Raw genomic sequence first — 19,566 nt, 5'->3', positions numbered from 1 at the left:
TACAACCTTGTTTTTATTAATGGACTTTACGCGATGATGAATGATCGTTGTACGTCGACGTTTGGGAAAGAGCTGTTAACTGAACAGTGATGAAACTGTGATCAGAAATGCCGCCATTTTGAGTAACGAGCAAAGTAACGCATTGCTTTTCCCGGGAAACTTGGGGCCCGTGCTGCTGCATTCGGGGCCTGTGTCCTCCTCTTCCCTCTCCCCGGGGGTGTGTGGGGTCCCCGGCTGACTTGGGCCTCATGGTAGGATCTCGAGCCTCCTGCCTTGGTTGGGTCCACCTTCTGTGCCCTGTTCTGGTCACTGGGCTATGGTAGGTTGGGGCGAGGGTCAGAATTAGCTGTAGGGTGGGGAGGGGCTTCCCCTCTTTTCTGTGTGGTCTGCCAACTGGTCGGGCTGGGCTATACCCGCAGGTGTCTAGCCTCTAATTTCACACACTGGACATTTTTAGTACTCACACTGTACATACTCCGTACATTGGGCACACTCACATCTCGTTCAGGGTCCCCTGGGGGTTTGGCACTTGGCATAGTAGGGTGGGTGCCGGGCCGGGTGCTGGTACATCTGTGCTGGTTTCCGATCTGGCCACCCCTTCTCTGCTATGCCAGTTCTCCAGTTTTAATGCATCCTACAACCGTCTGTGGGGGGAGGGCAGGGTCGGGCTGGGGAGGGTACTCGGCCAGGTGTCCTGGCACTCTGGCCTATTCTCTGGCCCACCATGCTATTCCCCACAGATTTTTAATGCACCACATACATTCGCACATCCTTTGGGGAGCTGGTTGGCCTGTGACCGTCTGTTAAAGGCTGTTTTGCAGTTTGTCTGTGTCCCTGATATTTCATTGGAAAATAAAGTGTTGCTGAGCTAAATACTGTATGTACTGTAAGACAACTAGACTTTAGACCGATTTGATCGGTATCGGCCGATATTTAACATTTTATGCTGATCGGCTTTAATGTCATAATTCGCCGATCTGATCAGTGACATCATTGATCGACTCCGCAAAAGTCATTTAGTCCGCGTCGCCGCGTGCACATTATATTTGAATCCAAAAGCTAGTTTATTTTTTAGCCTTGTCGCGTGTCTTTTGACGTAGTACTGTAAAATCTGATGGCCAAAGAAGTTATTAAAAAAAACGAAAAAAAAACAGACAACACGTCGGAGACAGGCAACATGTAATGCCCGGATCAAACTACAAGACAAATCTGCTCTTTCACGATTGCACTGTCAGACTACTGCAATAAAATATTGTATTCCGATACCACCGCATCCCGTTTTCTACGATCATTGGGTTTTATCTTGTCAACTCAAATGCGACCGGATACACTCGTTACCGTGGCAACGACAACAAGAGTGGCGCGAGCCGACGGTATTATAAGGACATGGGGGGACAAAATGGGGGAAAAAAACGTGTGTTGGTGGTCACCGGTGGTCAGGAGAGGAGAAGACGTTTATTTTAGGCTTGCTGAGGTATATTCACGTACTTGTAATACGATACGGCTCACAAGCAGGCAATAAAATGTTATGTAGCCTAGCAAGCTAGTGGTAGCACGAACTGTTGGACGTAAACATACAGCCGTTCTGTCGAATCATTTAATTACAGTAAGTTAGCACCCATTATTTCTGTCATGTAATGTTGGTTTGACCTGACGGATTATAATACACAATCTGACTAGAGCAGTGATTTCCAACCTTGATGGCGCCAAGGAACATTTTACAATTGAAAAATCTCACGGCACACCAACAAACAAAAACGTCACAAAAAGTGGATACATTCATTACTGTATTTACTTCCTGCCATCTAATAGAAGACCATTCATTTGTTCTAAGTACTATGCCTCACAGGCATAAATAGAGGAACAAAGATACATTATTTATTGTAATTAAGTACACAAGTATATACAGTAAATGAACAGGTCATTTATATAGACACATTCCTCCATCTTGTGATCGGATCCATGATCGGTTATTGGATTTTTAAACTTGCTGATCGACTCCAAAAATCCTGATCGTGTAAAGCCTAAAGACAACCTGTACTTGATATGCAGAAGGTTGGAAGTCTTGTACTCAGTAAGCTTGTTTCCTTAATTGCAAGTAACTGATACATTGAATGTGTATTGATAATTCCACTGCTGTCTGAATTTTAATCAATGTAGCGTGCCTTAATTATTCCCTTATTTTATAGTTGCCAACTTTATGCACGCTAAGCATGATGTGCCACCACCAAATTACCCCTGGTCTCAACCCGGGCCACACCACCGAATATTCTTTGGCTCCGCCCCTGTGTCAAACTTTAACCAGGTCACAGACGCATTGAAAAACATTGGCTTTTGATGGCATGGGACCTATGGGGTGGGGGGTCATTTCCCAGACACTTACAGTATGGATCTAACTTTAATTTGACCAGTCATAGAAAACACCTTAATAGAATATGGTCATTAATGTACGACTGAAAACCTTTCAGCTGGGACAAAGGCATTCGAAGGGGGAAAAATATGTTGTTTTCACATCGCTTAATAGCAAAATTATAACAAGCGTCTACAACTTTACACAATTTTTTAAATAATTACCAGTTAAGACAAATGCTAAACAATGGTTTGGGACAATCATGTTGTAATACAGATAAGGTAGTAACAAAATATTCCTACATCAATTGTTGAGAAAATACATTAGTGCATGATGGGAACAAAGCAACTCGTCATTGCTTTTCACTGCTATTATTTTTCATGCTAATTTGGCACCATACTCTCTCATGTTGAGTGTTTGTTTTCCTTGTGTACCGTGACTGAAAAGCCTTCCACAGACAATAGGCACCTCATAGGCTGATGACTAAAGTAGACAACCTGCAGTCGAGTTGTTATGGCAACACATGCTTGCCAAACATGCTGTACAAAAGGGACCAGAGTGAACACACCATCACAATGTCTCCTCCCTTAATTTCCATATGACACTTTAAACATACGCTCTTAGTAGCATTGACATATGCTGGACAATATTTTCCACAGCAAACCAGAGTGAATCTAGGTATCAGGTTCTTCACCTTGTGAGCCACACTGCAACTCAGCTTCATACGTAGTGTAGATGGGTGCATATCATAACTGTCTCCAAGCAGTTAATGCCAGAGTGGTATTTTTTCAACATAGCATTATGTTGTAAATAAACAGCAAATTATCTTTATAAAGATCTATGAAAATTACAAATTATCACCTCCAAGAACAAATGACAGGTCAGGGGAGTTAGGTGGAGCATGAAATCCTGCATTCATCCATTTTCTACACATTTTTACAGGACACGTTTTAACAAAGAAGCATTCATACTCACATTCACACCAATTTAGTGTCTTCAGTGAACCTAACACGCATATTTTTGGAATGTGGAAAGAGGCTAAAGTACCCGGAGAAAACCCATGCAAGCACGGGTGGAACATGCAACCTCCACACAGGAAGGCAGGAGCTCGTATTTGAACTCCCAGTCTCAGAACTGGGAGGCGGATGTGCTAACCATTTGACCGCCGTGCCTTCAAGAAAAGAAAAAAAACCTATAAAAAAATCCTCTATAGTTCATAAATAGCCTTTTTAGAAGACTGATAAGTCATGCTCAATAGGTGCAATTACAATCTTAATATTATGAGAGTTTGTTGGCATGTAAAGAGATGTTCTTTAAACAATTTAAACAAGGCGGACTCTACTGGATTGGACTGTATGTAGCACCAACATTTTATGTGCAAAAGAGGATTGTCTGATATATGTATATTTTATGACAACTTGGTAACAGAAATCCATACAAATCAACTTTCCCTTGATAATTAGAGCTGGCACATTGTCCAAAATTGTCAAATAAAAATGTCCCATCTCAAGAGTGAGTTCGTCATTGATTCATAAAGTGCAATTTTTGTTCGACATTTGTTTCAGTATACCATGACGCATGACAATATCCAGAGGGGTTAATCTGGCTATCAAGATGGATTGTAAGAATTCATGAAGGTCTCTGTTTGGTACTGTAGCAAGAAAAGCCGCCTTCAATGTTCATAAAGCAATGGTTGACAGGAGAGCCATGACTGCCACACCACAGAAAATGAGTAGGGTCTGAAGTAGGGAGTGCCTGTAAAACAAAAGCTTTAACACTCAGATTCAGAGACAAATAATTATTCTAGTCATGATTAATGTAGTATATAGCTTGCCTCAAACTGGATTCCTCGAGCAGGTCAGGAACTACATTCACCAAGGCAATGTACAGAAAGCCTCCAGAGGTGAATGGAAGTATCCAGGAAGTTGCATTTTCTGGAAACGGTAGATCACTGCTGTAGCTCACAGGATATTTGATGGTATGGATTCATAAACCAACAAAAGATCTTACCTGTGCCTTTTGGTGACTGAGCACACAAAGCAAAGCAAGCCCCCAGGACACCAACCAATGCAGTGGACAGCTGCAGACGAGCAGCACTCCACCGGTCGAACCCGGCTCGCAGCAATATGGCAAAGTCACCCACCTGTGAACAATGACGTTTCATATGACTGCAGTGGCTAAACGTTCAGCGACTTCACATTCCAGTTTGGGGCATCTAAATGCTCCCTCTAAATTGAAGGCAAATGTGAGCTAAAGACAAGACATTCATTTGTCAAATATATTTAGGTCCAAGAAATTCACCTCATGTGGGATTTCATGGAGCAAGATGGCAAAAGTGGTAAGAAACCCAACCTGTAAGAAAAGTATCATTATTAGTGAAATCCCCTTCCCTAATCTGTATATAACAAAAAATAAAGAACATTTAAGACCCATACCATTCATGTATTTATCATTGAAATAATATGCCCAAGAGCACCAGTAAAATGGCATGTGCGTGCGAATGTATGCTTGTTTGTGACATCTAGCTAACTTCCTCTCTGGCACATACATCCATAGTTCCCGCTGGTAGCCTTATGCCACACCAGCTGGACCCTTCTTCTTCCCGCTACAATATATAGTCATCTTCCTTAATGGATACAAGGGCTCGTTTCTGTAGAATATTTGCATTTTGTAATTTAAGACTTAAGGTACAAGAAGGAATCTGTATTAAATTTGAGTTTAATTTATTTTCAAAAACTTTTTTGTCTCATCTGTGTGTGCATCTCTGTCTGTCGGTCTGTCTGTCTCGCTCTCATATCTGGAAAAATATTAGAAACATACAAAGTTTGAATGTGATCCAAATAAAATAGTGTTCTCCACAAGGTACTGTTGGTTCCACTGACTGAATAAAATCAATATGTCTACGACAGTGTCATTTTAAACAGACCAATTGAATTTATGGTGTGTATTAGATCACAAGGGTGGCATTGTAGCTGATTGGTTATCACATCTGCCTCACACTTCTGAGGACCCGGGTTCAATCCGGCCTCACCTATGTGGATTTTGCATGTTCTTCCCGTGCCTGCATAGGTTTTCTCCGGGTACTCTGGTTCCCTCCCACATCCCAAAAACATGCATGGTAGGTTAATTGATCCACCCATCCATCCATTTTCTGTACCGCTTATACTCACTAGAGCCGCGGGCATGCTGGAGCCTATCCCAGCTACCTTCGGGCGAGAGGCGGGGTACACCCTGAAATGGTCGCCAGCCAATCGCAGCAGTAGGTTAATTGAAAAGTCTAAATGAGTGCGAATGCTTGTTTGTTTTTATGTGCTCTAGGATTGGCTGGTGACCAGTTCTGGGTGTACCCCGTCTCTCGCCCAGAGTCAGCTGCGATGGCTCCAGCTCGCCCGCGTCCCGAGTGAGGATAAGCCGTACGTAAAATGGATGGATGGATTAGATCACATTTTATTTGGTCAGGCATTTTTTTTAAATCTATGTCCATGTTATCTAATTCTGAAGTAGATCAGATCTTTCATGCCTTTGCCTCCTCACGTCTTGACAACTTAATTTTCTCTTCACCTATTTCAACAAAACTAGGATACTTCGGATTACGCCAGATTTAGGCAAATTCCACAGTCTGAATTTGCAATGTGACAAGATTTCCCAGAAATGACAGTCCCAGAGTACAATGGACCAAGAATTCTGAAAATGGGATGAAGTATGATGGGTTCCGGAGAATTAGTTTTTTGTATGGAAAAAAAAGGGTCTTTTTGAAGAATCTTTTTGTGTGATATTGCCTACAGAAAATCTGTTCAAAAACACCTTCAAATTTGAGTATGACCTGATTCTTCCTCAACATATCTACTTCACTCCATTGGTGTTTCATCTGCTACTCGGGGAACCCCTTCTCCTATTGGCTGACAGGTTAAGTTAAATACTGTAAATCCACCAATAAACTCATACGGGCCCAAATTCTAGGGGGTGCTCCTACTCGACGCATCCAAATTACCATGACGTTTCAAATGCCGTCATTGCCCTAAAAATCCAACCTAAATAGTGAAAATGGAGCATTATTCGTGTGAAGAACACTGTGGGCAGTAGAATAGGTCAAGTACTTTAGACAATTGGTTTTTGGGGAATATATTTCTGATGGAGGATTTGAAAGGCCTTTATAGTGCTCATTCCATCCATCCATCTATCCATTTTCTTCCACTCATCTGAGGTCGGGTCGCGGGGGCAGCAGCTTGAGAGCAGGGAGGCCCAGACTTCCCTCTCCCCAGCTAATTTGTCCAGCTCTTCCAGGGGAACCCCGAGGCGTTCCCGGGACAGCCATCTCTCCAGCGTGTCCTGGGTCGTCCCCAGGGCCTCCTCCCGGTGGGACGTGTCCGGAACACCTCACCAGGGAGGCGTCCAGGGGGCATCTTAACCACAGATACCTGAGCCACCTCATCTGGTACCTCTCAATGCGGAGAAACCAATTTTGCCCGCTTGTATTCGCGGTCTTGTTCTTTCAGTAATGACCCACAACGCGTGACCATAGGTGAGGGTAGGAACATAGATCAATGGGCAAATTGAAAGCTTCGCCTTTCGGCTCAGTTCCTTTTTCACCACGACAGACTGATACAAATTCCACATTACTGCAGACGCTGCACCGATCCATCCATCTATTTTCTGTACCGCTTATCCTCACTAGGGTTGCGGGCATGCTGGAGCCTATCCCAGCTATCTTCGGGCGAGAGGCGGGGTACAACCTGAACTGGTCGCCAGCCAATCGCAGGGCACATAGAAACAACCACACACCTACAAGCAATTTAGAGTCTTCAATCAAACCTACCTATCAGTCTGTTTTTTTTTTCCCCTAAAGAAAATTCCACAAAGATAGCAGCCACTCGTCACGTTGACTGACCAGTCCTCACAGTGTTAATAGAGTCAAAATAATATGTAAAACATGCAGTGCTTTTTTCTTTTTTTTCTTTTTACCGTGTACGTGCGGTGCAAGTGACCAAGAGCTACAACTCCTGCCTTGCTAACTTAGCGACATTTCCGCTATATTTAGTGAGCAGGGGCGTCGGTGGCAAATGAGTATTTTGGTACAACTCCCGAACGGCCGGTCCATTCCAGGCCTGGCTAAACTTTTTTTTTTAAGGATAATTCCTTATCCACACAGCCATCTTTTAACAAAACATAATTACAGACTACTATTCAACAAATACAAGACGACCTATAGGTAGCCGTACGTCAACCGATGTGGTCGTGCATGCCAAGCCGAGTATCCTGGCCGCCGGCTTGAGTACCGGTATAGATTATAGCCTCCAAGCTGGAGCATGTGTTTGATTGATGACTTCGTCGGACCCTTGCTGTTGTGCCGTGCGCGGTGTGACCAACAATTGGAGTTTAGCTGCAGACAAGCCCTAAGCTGGTTGTCTCCGCCCCTCTACCCCCACACCAGACGTGATGCAAAATGTGCACAGACTGGAGTCTTTGAAAATTCAACTGACAGCCTGGATGAAAATACAGACACTGTGGCATCCTATATATCAGTTTCTGTGATGAGGTGTGTGTACCAACAAAGTCATTTCGGACGTTCAATAACAACAACCTGTGGTTCACTGCCAAACTTAAGCAACTACTCCATGCTAAAGAGGACGCATATCGAAGTGGAGATAGAGCCCTATATAACTGCACTAGAAACCAGCTGACTAAAGAAATTAACATCGCAAAGAGAAATTATGCAGTAAAGTTAGAAAAACAGTTTACCGCTAACGACGCTAAATGAATCTGGCATGCATGACAATCACTAACCAATTACAAGTGACCATCCCCCCAAGCTGCTCCAGAGGGGGGCCCCGGTGACCCACGTCCGGGCAAGGGAAAACCAAGTCCATTGTTTGTCGTCATCATAAGGGGTCTTTGAGCCGTGCTTTGTCTGGTCCCTCACCTAGGACCTGTTTGTCATGGGTGACCCTGTCAGGGGCATAAAGCCCCAGACAACATAGCTCCTAGGATCATTGGGACACACACACGGCTCAAAGAGGAGTATTTTAATCTATTATTTTTCTATTTATTCCTTGTATTAACTACAAAATGTGAATGTGTATGACTGTATTCTTTAAAGCACTGAGTCCTCTCTGAGAAGTGCTATACTTGTATCAATAAAATGGACTTAACATTAAAGTATACAAGTGTCGATAATACTGTGACCGACTAGTGTCTATCTAGAATTGTTTACAAGCAGTTTACAAGCATGAGACAAATGACTGTGGGGGGAAGGAGCATCTGGAAACTTGATAATTTCTAAAGCCCTAAATATGTGGCCAAAATAATGCAAGCGGTTAACCTCCATATTTTGGGATAGTATGCACACAGTTCCTCACCTTTTTGCTGACAAGAAAGCTCCCTGCAACAGCCAGTCCATGTGTAAAGTTGTCAATGCAATTGGCCAGTAGGTTGAGGTAGCCCCTTGTCTGAAAACATAGTACGGGTATTTAGGTCATATCACTGTATTAGGATATACATTTTTAAATGAGAATTTTTCTCTGAATTAAAATGAACTGCTGACACTTCTCTGTTCGCTGTTGTGGTGGTAAAGCCATCTATAAAATGTGACTGGTACACTCTTTATGTCATGGTCTGTGTTTTGGTTTGGGTTGTGTTTAGTTTTGTTCCATGTTTTCCTGTGTTCCATGTTTGTCGTGTGCTCATTAGGTTGTTGTGTCCACCTGTTCTCGTCTCTTTTGTGTCGACCAATCAGCTCTCTCCAGCCACTCGCGTCTTGTCCAGGTGTTCCTCGTTGTCTCGTCAATTTGTTTGTATTTAGTTCCCTGGGTTCTTTCAGTCCTTGTCGGTTCATTGTCGTTGTCACGTCTTGCCATGTCATAGTCGCCAGTTGTTTTTGTCATAGTCGCCAGTTGTTCTTGTCATAGTCGCCAGTTGTTTTATCATTGTGATTAAATATTATTATTTTGAGATTCCCGCACTCCTGCCTTGCCTCCCTGCTTCCCTGCAATTGGGTCCACCATGTTCTTGCCTTGCGTTCCTCGCCGTCGCCCTAACCATGTTCATGACACTTCATGGCTTGGACAGCAGAAGCTTTAGTTGTAATGAGATGGATTGCTCTACTTAAGTGATCCATGACACATGGATCTAAGTGCAATCTTGTTTTGACTTAATTTCTCATTAGGCATTTGTGTTAGACTTAATGAATGCTCGTACTAATTATCATTTAACATTTTATTTGTAAATGAGTGCACTCTGGGTGGCACGGTGGCCGACTGGTTAGCACATTCGCCTCACAGTTCTAAGGACCCGGGTTCAAATCTGGCCTTGCCTGTGTGGAGTTTTCTCCATGTACTCCAGTTTCCTCCCCCATTCCAAAAACAGGCATGGTAGGTTAATTAAAGACTCTAAATTGCCCGTAGGTGTGAATGTGGGTGCGAATTGGTTGTTTGTTTATATGTGCCCCGTGATTGGCTGGCAACCAGTTCAGGGTGTAACCCGCCTCTCACCCAAAGATAGCTGGGATAGGCTCAAGCACGCCCACGGGCCTCGTGAGTATAAGCAGTACGGAAAATGAATGAATGAGTGCACTCTGGTTAATCCTTGGGTGTGGAATGAGAAAAGTGAAGTTGTATTAAAAAGCACCCTGTATAAATAATAAATAATAACTACCTTTACATAAAATAAAATGAACTTGGTGTTTAATGTACTTAAGACCAGGTTTTTGCTAGTTTGTTGCTTCAAGACGCAAGCATTTTTGGCTATACCATAGCAGGGTGATGACAATGCGCGTCACTGCGCCTCATTTAATGATCAGCACACCTCCAGGTGTGTATTTAAATGACGCCAGGAAATAACTGGGTGAGGCCGAAAAGAGCACTCATTGCTTGCATTTTAAGCTGATGCTCATTGAACAGTTGGTAACTTGGCATTCTTTCTTGACTTTTGTGGCCAATCTGGCTAACTGGAAATTTAGAGACAGTCATGTTCTACACTGTACCTGTATTTGTCTAACGGTGATTTTGTGTCTGTGAACCTTTTCTGTACACTCTCTAAAACGTATTTCAATGCACATTTTTTGCAGATGAAGTCATCACCATTTAAAGTTGGATTTAGCTTAGCTTTCAGAAAGATTAAACTTTTTCGCTTAGCTTTCAGAAAGATTACACTTTTTCGGTTATTATGTTTTACTTTCATAAAATCTAGCCATGATGTGTGACGTCATGAGAGATGTCAGCATTATGGTGCGAGATCAGTTCGAATCAAAGGAATAATTATTTATTTTGCTTTTTCAACACTTAATTCAATAAGATGGACCTTCGACAACATGCAGGACGTCAAAATCTGTAGATCTCAGCGTATATTATGGGAGCTTTAACAAGAAAATAAAATGAGAAGGATATACATTTGAATGTATGTAAAATAAGTGGACTCATTGTTATCAAAGTTGAATAACATTAAGAATAAAACATTGCCTCTACAGTAAATAAAGGTTTTATGGCGACAGTTTGACCCTGAAACCGATTACAGGAAGTCCTCGAGTTATGACGTACTCGACCTATGACGTTTCGACTTTACGACGCCCGTGCCTCATCCGCCATTTTGTCCCGAGCACCATAGTATTTCTGCTTAGCTAGTGCATAGTGCTTGTCTGTGTTTGTGCGCCGGGAGTATTTTTGCCTTTTTCGCCCTCGTTTTATCCACACTCTCAGCAGTAATGGTAAGTACAGCAACTTATTTTTTTATTTTAATGTATTTTAGTTTCTCTATACGAAGTGTTAACCTTTCCTGCTACGGTCACCTGACCGTGGTCGGGAGACACATGGGAAACGCCTTCTCCAGGGCCGAGGTTGTCCTCCTTGGGGTTAACTCCCTTCTCTCGTTTGCTGCTTTAATGGCTTTATTAGCTCCTCTGCACATTCAACGTCAATGGGTCCTCTGCTAAACGGTACTCTTTCCCGGTCGCCATCACTTCACTTGCCACTGTACACACTCGCACCTGCGCGCACGCCTTCCTCCTTCACAGTCCCAGCAGAGGACGCCTGCGCAGTCCCGTCTCACTCACACATGGACGCACACGCCCACACACACTGAGCTTGCTGTCACAATCACGTGGGACAAGACAATCACCCGTAACAGAAGTATTTCGACGTAAATCTCGACTTAAACGGTGAAATCCGACTTACGCGGAAATTTGGGTTATGTCGCCAGCTTAGGAACAGAACTCCTTCGTAAATTGAGGACTTCCTGTATTTCCATTTGGTTATTACCGATATGATATTTCGTCTTCAAAATACTAGCAAATCAGAGACATTGACCAGTGTCCCAGGACGGATTGTGTTTGACCTTTGAAGTTCCATCATATAGTATATTAGATCAGTTAACTGTAACATACAACCCCAATTCCAATGAAGTTGGGACGTTGTGTTAAACATAAATAAAAACAGAATACAATGATTTGCATATCATGTTCAACCTATATTTAATCGAATACACTACAAAGACAAGCTATTTAATGTTCAAACTGATAAACTATTGTTTTTAGCAAATCATCATTAACTTAGAATTTTATGGCTGCAAAACATTCCAAAAAAGCTGGGACAGGGTCATGTTTACCACTATTTTACATCACCTTTTCTTTTAACAACATTCAATAAACGTTTGGGAACTGAGGACACTAATTGTTGAAGCTTTGTAGGTGGAATTCTTTCCCATTCTTGCTTGATGTACAGCTTCAGCTGTTCAACAGTCCGGGGTCTCCGTTGTTGTATTTTACACTTTATGATGCCCCACACATTTTGAATGGGAGACAGGTCTGGACTGCAGCCAGGCCAGTCTAGTACCCGCACTCTTTTACTACAAAGCCACGCTGTTGTAACACGTGCAGAATGTTGTTTGGCATTGTCTTGCTGAAATAAGCAGGGGCCCCCATCAAAAAGACGTTGCTTGGATGGTAGCATATGTTTCTCCAAAACCTGTATGTACCTTTCAGCATTAATGGTGCCTTCACAGATGTGTAAGTTACCCATGCCATTGGCACTAACACAGCCCCAAACTGTCACAGATGCTGGCTTTTGAACTTTGTGTCCATAACAGTCCGGATGGTTCTTTTCCTCTGGCCCGGAGGACACGACGTCCACAATTTCCACAAACAATTTGAAATGTGGACTCGTCGGACCACAGAACACTTTTCCACTTTGCATCAGTCCATCTTAGATGAGCTCGGACCCAGAGAAGCCGGCGGCGTTTCTGGGTGTTGTTGATAAATGGCTTTTGCTTTACATAGTAGAGTTCAAGTTGCACTTACGGATGTAGCGCCAAACTGTATTTACTGACATTAGTTTTCTGAAGTGTTCCTGAGCTCATGTGGTGATATCCTTTACACATTGATGTCGTTTTTTGATGCAGTGCCACCTGAGGGATCGAAGGTCACGGGCATTCAATGTTGGTTTTCGGCCTTGCCGCTTACATGCAGTGATTACTCCAGATTCTCTGAACCTTTTGATTCCTTGCACTTGTACATTGAGGAATATTGTCCTTAAACTGTTCAACTATTTTCAACCGCGCTTGTTCACAAAGAGGTGAACCTCGCCCCATCTTTGCTTGTGAATGACTGAGCAATTCAGGGAACCTCCTTTTATACCCAATCGTGGCACCCACCTGTTCCCAATTAGCCTGTTCACCTGTGGGATGTTCCAAACAGGTGTTTGATGAGCATTCCTCAACTTTCTCAGTCTATTTTGCCACCTGTCCCAGCTTTTTTGGAACGTGTTGCAGCCATAAAATTCCAAGTTAATGATTATTTGCTAAAAACAAAGTTTATCAGTTTGAACATTAAAAATATTTGTAGTCTTTGTAGTGTATTCAATTAAATATAGGTTGAAGATGATTTGCAAATCCTTGTATTCTGTTTTTATTTATGTTTAACACAACGTTCCAACTTCATTGGAATTGGGGTTGTATTATGATGCAGCATTTGTTCACCTACTGTACCTAAAACACGGGCATAATCTTCATCATTATCATTTGTTTTTAATTTATCGGTTTTATGTTTGGTTCTCAGAAACGCATACCTTGACTGTTCCCTGCAGACTCCGATGCGTAGAGGATTTCTGTGACCCAGTCTGGGGCCCATTTCCATGTAACACAACAGCCTTTCCACTGCAAAGTGAACTTGACTGTGTGTGTGTATGTGGGGGGGGAAGAAAGGAGGGGCAAAATGATCATACCACCCTTTGTCATGACATCCACCACAATGAGGAAATGAAATATTCCGTCAGCAACATTGAAAATAACTATCAACTAGTTCGTTTTTGGACCGGTGAGTTCAACGTTTTGAATTATGAACTACGAACTGAACTAGTTTATTTTTGGAACGATGAACTGAACTTAGAACTCGTTTGCGGAGAAAATTAACTTTCTCAACACTGATCCTGTACATACTAGGATTTCCACGATCAGGATTTTTGGGGCCGATCACTGATCAGCAAGTTTAAAAAAAACATAACTGATCACCGATCCGATCACATGATAGAGGAATGTGTCTATTTAAATGACCTGTTCATTTACTGTGTGTGTACTTGTGTACCTAATTGCTAAAAAAAATCTAGTTACAATAAATAATGTATCTTTGTTCCTCTATTTATGCCAGTGAGACATAGTGAGAGACAGAACAAATGAATGGTCTTCTATTAGATGGCAGGAAGTAAATACAGTAATTAATGTATCCACTTTTTGTGACATTTTTGTTCGTTGGTGTGCCGTGAGATTTTTCAATTGTAAAATATGTTCTTTGGCTCCATAAAGGTTGGAAATCACTGCTCTAATCAGATAATGTATTCTAATGAGTCAGGTTAAACCAACATTACAACATGACTTATTGTAATTAAATTACTTTATTTTTAATTAAATTACTTCCCCCACACCGAAACGTTAGAGTGTGATTTGACAGAACGGCAGCATGTTTACATCCAACCGTATGTGCTAGCAGTAGCTTGCTAAGCTACATAACGTTTTGTTACCTGCTTGCCATATCGTATTAAAAGTACGTGAACATACCTCAAGCAAGCCTTAAACGAACATCCTCTCCTCTCCCGAGCACTGGTGACCACCAACACACGTTTTTCCCCATTTTGTTTTGACAAACACACGGTGCGATAGACTCTTGTTGTCGTCGCCACGGTAACGATTTATTTGGTCGCAGTTGAGTTGACAAGATAAAGCCCACTGATCATAAAAACGGGATGCGGTGGTATCGGAATACAAGGTTTTATTGCAGTAGTTTGACAAGTGCAAGCGTGAAAGAGCAAATTTGTCTTGTCGTCTGATCCGGGCATTACGTGTTGTCTGTCTCAGACGTGTTGTCTGTTCCACACCGCCGACATTTTTTTTTATTTTATTTTTTTTAAATAACTTTATTGGCCATCAGATATTTACAGGTCTACGCCAAAAGACATGCAACAAGGCTAAAAATAAACTAGCTTTTGGATTCAAATATACTGTGCACGATGGCGACACAGAGTAAATGTCTTTTGCGGACATTGATGGGATCTGCGAATTATGGCATTAAAGCCGATCAGCATAAAATGCTAATTATTGGCCGATACCGATAAGGCTGATAAAATCAGTGTAAAGTCTAGTATATACACTGTATTATATGATCCTGCATCACAATATATATATCACAAGTTTAAAAAAAAAATCTGTCATTTTTTTTACAATAATGGCAGCCCAAAGAAAACAAATACACTAACCCACAACATGTACAGTGGGTGGAAAAAGAATGTGAACCCTTTGGAATTCCTTAAATTTCTGCATAAATGTATTATAAAATGTAGTCTTATCATCTAAATCACAAGAATAAACAAACGGAGTATGTTTTAATATTGTTATTAAAAATAATAATTTCACAAGGACGGAGGATAAAGTAAATGAACACTTAGATTTCATAACTGGTTGACCCTCTTTTGGCAGCAATAACCTCAACCAAGTGTTTTCTGTAGTTGCACAATGATCAGGATGAATTTTGGACCGCTTGTCTTTATAAAATTGTTGCAGTTCAGCAAGATTTCTGGGATGTCTGTTGTAAATAACTCTCTTGAGGTCATGACACAGTATCTCAATCGGGTTGAGGTCTGGAGAAACCCAGAACACTTCTTTTCTTCTTCTGAAGAGATTCTCTTGTTGGTTTGCTTCTCTGTTTTGGACTGTTGTTTTGTTGCAGCAGCAATCCTATTTTGAGCTTCAACTGATGGACAGATCAAATTCTTCTACAAAATATCTAGATAAACCTGTGAATTAATTTTTTCCATTGATGAGTGCAAGCTGTCCAGACCCCAAGGTTGAAAGGACACCCATACCATGATCCTCCGTCCATCATGCTTCCAAGTTGGGATAAGGTTTTGATGTTGGTGTGCTATGTCAATTTTCCTCCACACATGGCATTTTGTGCTTTCCTCCTAAACAATTCAACTTTCGTTTCATCCGTCCACAGACTATTTTGACAGTAGTGCTGTGGAACATCAGAGTGCTCTTTAACAAACTTTCAATGTGCAGCAGTTTTTTTAGACAGCAACGGCTTCTTCAAAGGTGTTGTCCCATGAACCCTATTCTTGTTTAAGGTTTTACATATGGTAGATTTGTCAACAAAGATGTGAGCATGTGCCAGTGATTTTGTGAAGTCTTCAGCTGACACGCTCGGGTTCTTTTTTACCTCCTTAAGCATTCTGCGCTGTGCTCTTGCAGTCTTCCTAACAGGACGCCTACTCCTTAGAAGAGACGCAACAGTGTTGAACTTTCTCCATTGGACAGAGCAGCTTTAAGCCACACCTCCAATCTTGTTTCATTGATAGGACTCCAGGTTGGATCACACCTGACTGATAGCTCTTGGAGAATCTATAACCTAGAGGTTTACTTACTTTTTCTCCGTCCTTTGAACATGTGTTATTATCAATAAAAATATTAAAACATAACTGTTTGTCTCGTATTAGTTTAAAGGTGCCCTTCCATCAGAATAATTTTTTTTACTACCGTTTCTTGAATACAATAGGTGAATATTAGTCTGTGACATGGTTTGAATGTAAATTGTATGTAAAGCTGATAAACACATAAGGCTTCCAAAACGACCGGATCAGATTTCCGTGTATTTGTGAAATCAAAAGTTAAATCATTATTGAAGTACCTGCCTACTTTGTGGTTGGTACCTACCCACTCAACTCAGCTGAACCGCAACACGGCATTTCCGGGTTTCAAGCGAACAAGTTTCAGCTGCTGCCAAGCCATAGAAATAGTCTATAAGGCATACATACGTTGTGTTTTACAAAAATAAGTATATTCATTATTTATGATGTAACAGTGGTGGATGAAATAGCGAAGCTTGCATTCATTGTCGGCAGTCATGATCATTGCGGCAGATTCAATTCCAATGAATGGGAGCGGATGATGAGCCTAAACCTCCAACTATCCGCCTCTCTTTTTATTTTTAATCCACTTCCCCTTTTACATCATGTTCCCTATTAGTGGGCCAACAATCCAATGCTCAGTGAATTGTGCTTCACAATAATAGTAACGTGCGACAGGCGCCCAGGGCTGAAAAGGGGATTAAAAACGAGGAATAGAAGAAGAAAAACGAACAAAATAAATAAATAAATAATCAAATGAAGCTAACCGTGGCCACTTCACAGCACATCTTTGCCGGACGCAAATTCGTCGATGACGCGCTGAAGAGGACCAAGGTGGGAGGAGCATATCAATGTGGCGCAAATGAAGTGAATCTGCTATCAAACTCTTAAGAGGGACGTGAGTTTACTATGAATGCTTGGCTGCCCCAAGCTTCTAGCCTGGCAGACACTGTGATATGGAACTGTCAGATCCAAGCTGTTTTCTATATTTAAATTTTGGAACATGAGTGATCCAATCAGAGCAAAACTCGTTTACATGTCGCAAAATAATGAGAAATCGGACCGTTTTAAATGCCAGGTGGAAAAGACAAACTACAATAGCTTGAAAAAGGCCATTTTGGGCATTTCCAGCCTAAATTATGTTGCAAACCCAATAAAAGATCATCAAAGATAAAAAATAAAATAAAAAAATGTTTTGAAGTGCACGTTTAAGTAGGCTCAGTTTATTCTTGTGATTTAGATGAAGATCAGACTTCATTTTATAACCAATTTACACAGAAATTTAATGCATTCCAAAGGTTTCACGTACTTCAAAAGAATGAGACTTTGAAAACAATTTACCATTGTGGAATGAATTTGCAGTCATGTGATGGAGGGGTAAAATAATAGTTTTTAGCTGAATTATCAACTCATAGATTTTCTCTCATCAGATTGTGTGGGTGAGTGCCTTTGAATGAGTATACTGACGTGCAATGCATTGAGGGGGAGCTACAGAACTTACCGTACAGTTAAAATTTAGGTCTGAATGTGATGGTGAATCTTCGTCTCCATCTTGGTATGAGAATATCTTCTCTAGGAGAAGGAATGCAAGTAGCCCAGTGATAACCCACAAGCCCTGTGTCATGTAGTGTTTTTCTTTGCTGGCTGTAAAAAAGAGATGAGAAACTTTATTTTTAGTAATAGAGTAGCTACAGGTTTACACTAGGGCTGCAACAACAAAACTAAGGCTAGGAAGAATGTATTCGCCAATCGAATCAATTTGAGAATATCAAATTAAAATTTTCACATTCGATTAGAAGCAAATGAACACGCGTATCTTATTCTGACAGGAGCCAGAATGAATAAAGTCAACCGGCCACTTACTGCGCGCAGTTTTACAGTAGCGTATAATACGTAACGTATCATGGAGCAGTCTCCCCTGAGACAAGAATCTCCACGGAACAAAGCGTCCAATGAGGAGAAGCTGCATGAATGTTCATGGCAGACTGCGACCACGGCAGATGAATTGGATAAAGTTATGCAAGATGCATTCAACACATTGTGGCAGATGATTGATGAGCGCTACCGCTAACTAGAACCTAAGCTAAATAGCTGACAATAGAATATGTGGCAAGGCAATGTTGAGTACGCATGGCGGGGGATCATCATGATTAAATGAGGAATGCTCAGGGAGGACTATGTCATGTGATGCACTCTGCGGTAAAATGATTGATTTAAAAATAAAAAGTTTAGTGTTAGGAATGTTTTTTTTACTTTAAGTCCGATATTATACTAATACATTTAAATACAGGTAGACGAGTCAATGTAGAATCTCAGTCAGCCAAAATCATGATCATCCGCAGAGGTTGAATTGAAGCAACTGGACTGTTCTTGTTTGTTGAAGACAGGCTTCAGTGGGTGTGTTCCCTGGGGGTGGTCAACAAAAGGGTGCTGTTGTTTTTGCCCAATGTGGTTAGTGAAACGACCGTCCTGCATACTAATCAGACGACAAGTCAACTAGGCTTTACACAGGATTTTTGGGGCCAATCACCGATCAGCAAGTTTAAAAAAACGATAACCGATCACAAGATGGAGCAATGTGTCTATTTACATGACTTGTTCGTTTATTGTATATACTTGTGTACTGTATACTGAGTACCTTAAAGTATTCTCTAGTATAATGTATTCTCCTTTTAGACAAAAGTTAAAACATCAATGACCTCTAGGATTGGCATTCGAGGAATGGCCACTGACATAAGTTTAGGTCAAATCAACATGACAGAAATAATGGGTGCTAACTTACTGAAATTAAATTACTTTATTTCAATTAAATTACTTTAACAAATACTGTTACTGTTTAACAAGCACTGCTTACTCCAACTTTCTCACTGTCCCGGCTGTATGGAGGGGTGTTGTTTAGAGTTAGCGTCCGTTTTCTTTCTTTTTTCTTTTTTTTCTTCCCATGCTGCATTGCTGGAATGCGGCATGCTCCTCCTTGTGTACATTCTTCAGGTGGCTGATCAAATTTGTTGTTTTGAAGCATTTAGATGATGTTCCCCATGACGTACTTCGGTTGTGCACATACTGCAATTAACTTACGCGTTGTTTGTCTGAGACACCGCAAAATAATCCCACACCGACGACGTGTTCTTTTCACCGACAAGATTGGAAAAACTTTATTGGCCGTCAGATAGTTACAGTACTACGCCACAAGACAGGTGACAAGGCTAAAAATAAACTAGCTTTTGGAGTCATTCGCGACAGTCTTTTGCGGAGCCGATCGATGACGTCATTGATCGGCTTGGCGAATTATGACATGAAAGCCGATCATCATAAAATGCCAATTATCGGCCGATAGCG

General features: G+C 41.5%; 1 protein-coding gene across 5 annotated transcripts in view; it reads right to left on the bottom strand.

The window, feature by feature from the left end:
* Positions 1–1,856: 1,856 nt before the first annotated feature.
* slc39a13 (solute carrier family 39 member 13) overlaps positions 1,857–19,566 on the bottom strand; it is a 34,922-nt gene continuing 17,212 nt past the window's right edge. For 2 of the 5 annotated variants that reach the window (XM_061758917.1, XM_061758908.1), the window contains exons 4-10: positions 17,729–17,871; positions 13,402–13,506; positions 8,707–8,796; positions 4,652–4,702; positions 4,361–4,493; positions 4,185–4,284; positions 1,857–4,105 (exon numbers count right to left, since the gene is read on the bottom strand). In XM_061758917.1, coding sequence (XP_061614901.1) covers positions 4,030–4,105; positions 4,185–4,284; positions 4,361–4,493; positions 4,652–4,702; positions 8,707–8,796; positions 13,402–13,506; positions 17,729–17,871 — 698 coding nt within the window. In that variant the 3' untranslated portion in view covers positions 1,857–4,029. The remainder of the gene's footprint in view (positions 4,106–4,184; positions 4,285–4,360; positions 4,494–4,651; positions 4,703–8,706; positions 8,797–13,401; positions 13,507–17,728; positions 17,872–19,566) is intronic. The other 3 variants (XM_061758924.1, XM_061758932.1, XM_061758942.1) reach the window with 3 other exon arrangements.

This window comes from Phyllopteryx taeniolatus, chromosome 2 (assembly GCF_024500385.1).
Source record: "Phyllopteryx taeniolatus isolate TA_2022b chromosome 2, UOR_Ptae_1.2, whole genome shotgun sequence".
NCBI classification, from domain to species: Eukaryota; Metazoa; Chordata; class Actinopteri; order Syngnathiformes; family Syngnathidae; genus Phyllopteryx; species Phyllopteryx taeniolatus.
This window is presented reverse-complemented; position numbering and strand designations above follow the sequence as displayed.